The following is a 2,500-nucleotide window of genomic DNA, read 5'->3' as shown; positions in this document are numbered from 1 at the left end:
AAAGCAAAACATGGTTTGCCATGGGATTGTTATCATATCAAAGGTCATATTACGCAGATTATGCTATCTGCAGGACATCTCACAAAATTTTATGGTGAAAAAAAGTTCAATAAATTCGAGGAAAAGGATTTTTTCTCCATTACAAGTTCACGTGAGTAGTGAATGATTCAACACGAGTATATTTTTAATTGACAAATCAGAAAGCAGACGAAAAGAATTCCGAGTTGTTATTGGTCGTCTCAGTTAGTAGGTTGTCAGTGCGTTCTATATCATGCTTATGGAAAATACCAGTGGCTTTTATATATTTGTACACGTTAATATCGACCAGAAACAGTGGAATAGCATTTACAGTAAATAATGCCTTTATAGACGTAAATATGCCCCATATAAACATATACGATATTATTTTGAGTTGATCATAATGGTACCAAAAATAATTTCACGTTGGCAACTCGAGTTCACCATTTGGCGGGTTGTCAAATGAAAGCGCTTGTAGGGGAGAGTAGTCGGCATCGAGAGTGCTAGGCAGAAGTGCGTGGACGAGCGCAGAACGTGTGAACGTAGCATATTCCTAGTATCGGTGAAAGGTGTATAACGGTGAACATGTCTTCATTGTTCCGATCCCTCTTCCATGGCAACAGCAAACACAAGAGTAAGTATTTTAGTATAGATGAAACAAATGTTTCGTATTATGCATTTTTAGAAATATTGAAAGGTTGTAACTTGTGTTGAACAGGAGAGACCCAACCACGAAAAAAGAATATTGTAAAATCACCGAATTTGTATAAGGTTCTTGTAATCCGTGCTGTTAAGGAAATGGACATTTACAAGTAAAATAGGGATGTTGGAGCTGGGGAATATTCTAATGCCTAATATCTGTAATACACTAATGAGAATGCATGTAGGTGAATGCATGTATACTCTTTAAAGGGTCGGGGCAATTTCAGTTTAAAGAGAAACGTGGACTTGAGTAATATCAGTTGCCCATAAGCAATGTAATTTGCACGAAAAAAGTATATTTTCACAAACTTAAAACTACCTATGCATCAACATTTCATTGTAGGTTGTGGGAAGCCCTGCCCATGGTGATGGTGTAATTTGTGTTTGAACGAAATTTGTAACTTCGATAATTGATGGAATTTAGTGTGGTGGGACGTGGAGCCTTTAAGGAATAAAAATGGGGTAAGAATGTGTACACAACGGGCGTCAGTGTGCAAGAATTACTTGGGAGTGGACACTTGTCTTGTGATGCAATACAATCTGCGTGATTACACTCACGTACAGACTGCGAATCATTGTGAAAATGTGTTTTCCATTTTTTTTTAATCCGCGGCGAATGTTACCATGTAGTCAGTGGTTATTCTTGGTATTGTAATTGTTGGTGCTAGTACGCCATTTCAATTTACAGGAAGTAAATATTTGTTACTAGGCAAGTTCATGAGGAGTGTAAAGGGATGCAATTCCATAGAACTAGTATTAATGGGATGTTTTGTCACACCAGTCACTGGGTAGTGCCTGGATACATCTCTGTAGATACCAATGTGAATTGTCACACGTAATATGTACTGTTCTTCCTTCGTCAACACGCCCTAACGAAATGAGGCGTTTTGGAGTTTTCTTTGTGACGTGGTGTATGGAATGTCGAAAGGACGATGTTCGTTACCATAACACATGTTTTTATTTTATTTTTTCAAGTAAAGTCATTGTAGTATTTCGTGCATTGTTCGGTTGGGGATATATTATGATATTTCCGTTGCTTTGTTGCACGCCTGTTCAGTCAGTATCGACGTCGGAATGACAAATTACGACCAGTTTAGTTTTATATAAACGAAAGCGTACTCGAAATGATGGAATCTGCAATATCGTAGCCACAGTTTATTACGAGAAGCATAGGTTATGTATTGGCTTGCGCCTGTACTATTGTGTAAATATGGTGAGGAAAATGGATTCTGGCGAAAAATGTATAAAATGCGTAATAACTGCCCGCCAGAGACCTTGTAGCTAACGAGGAATCTCTCATTATCTTTGAAAGCGACGTTTTGGCAGAACTGAGAACGTTCAGAAAACGTGTTATCAGAAGACGTTCATAACGAGGGCGACGGTGGGGGTTGTTCATATTGCAAAGTCTACTGCTTAATCACCGTGCTATCCCGTAGGATTTGTTACGTCCTCAAACCTCACCACGGAGGCTGGGTAGAGATGGAAGAGCGTACGGATGGAAAAGCTTAGTGGTCGTTCTTGCTGGGTTGGAAAATCTGAGGAATGCAGTGTGCAATTCTTCCTTTGTATGGTGATGTATAGGGATGGTCATGCGAGTGTGTAGTGAGGGGATGGAATAGCACGAAGAATCGTCACCCCAGAATTCGATAGGGTGACAATTCTTCATGTGGGCTATCCTAGGGTGACAGTTCTTCATGTCGGGCATACTGGGTTTAAGATTCTTCGGCTGTATAATTTGATGGCAATAACCATAATCCTCGTTCAACCTAACCTAATCTTT

General features: G+C 39.4%; 1 protein-coding gene across 1 annotated transcript in view; it reads left to right on the top strand.

Moving 5' to 3' along the window:
* The first annotated feature begins 486 nt into the window (after window positions 1-486).
* Window positions 487-2,500, top strand: part of LOC143024719 (uncharacterized) — a 52,893-nt gene continuing 50,879 nt past the window's right edge. Inside the window, exon 1 of the mRNA XM_076183787.1 lies at window positions 487-652. Within this exon, the coding sequence (XP_076039902.1) occupies window positions 604-652 (49 nt within the window). The 5' untranslated portion in view covers window positions 487-603. The remainder of the gene's footprint in view (window positions 653-2,500) is intronic.

The sequence above is a fragment of the Oratosquilla oratoria genome, chromosome 4 (genome assembly GCF_046742065.1).
Source record: "Oratosquilla oratoria isolate Oo_2021 chromosome 4, ASM4674206v1, whole genome shotgun sequence".
In the NCBI taxonomy this organism is placed as follows: domain Eukaryota; kingdom Metazoa; phylum Arthropoda; class Malacostraca; order Stomatopoda; family Squillidae; genus Oratosquilla; species Oratosquilla oratoria.
The sequence above is the reverse complement of the archived record's forward strand: the minus strand, read 5'-3'. Positions and strand labels throughout refer to the sequence as shown.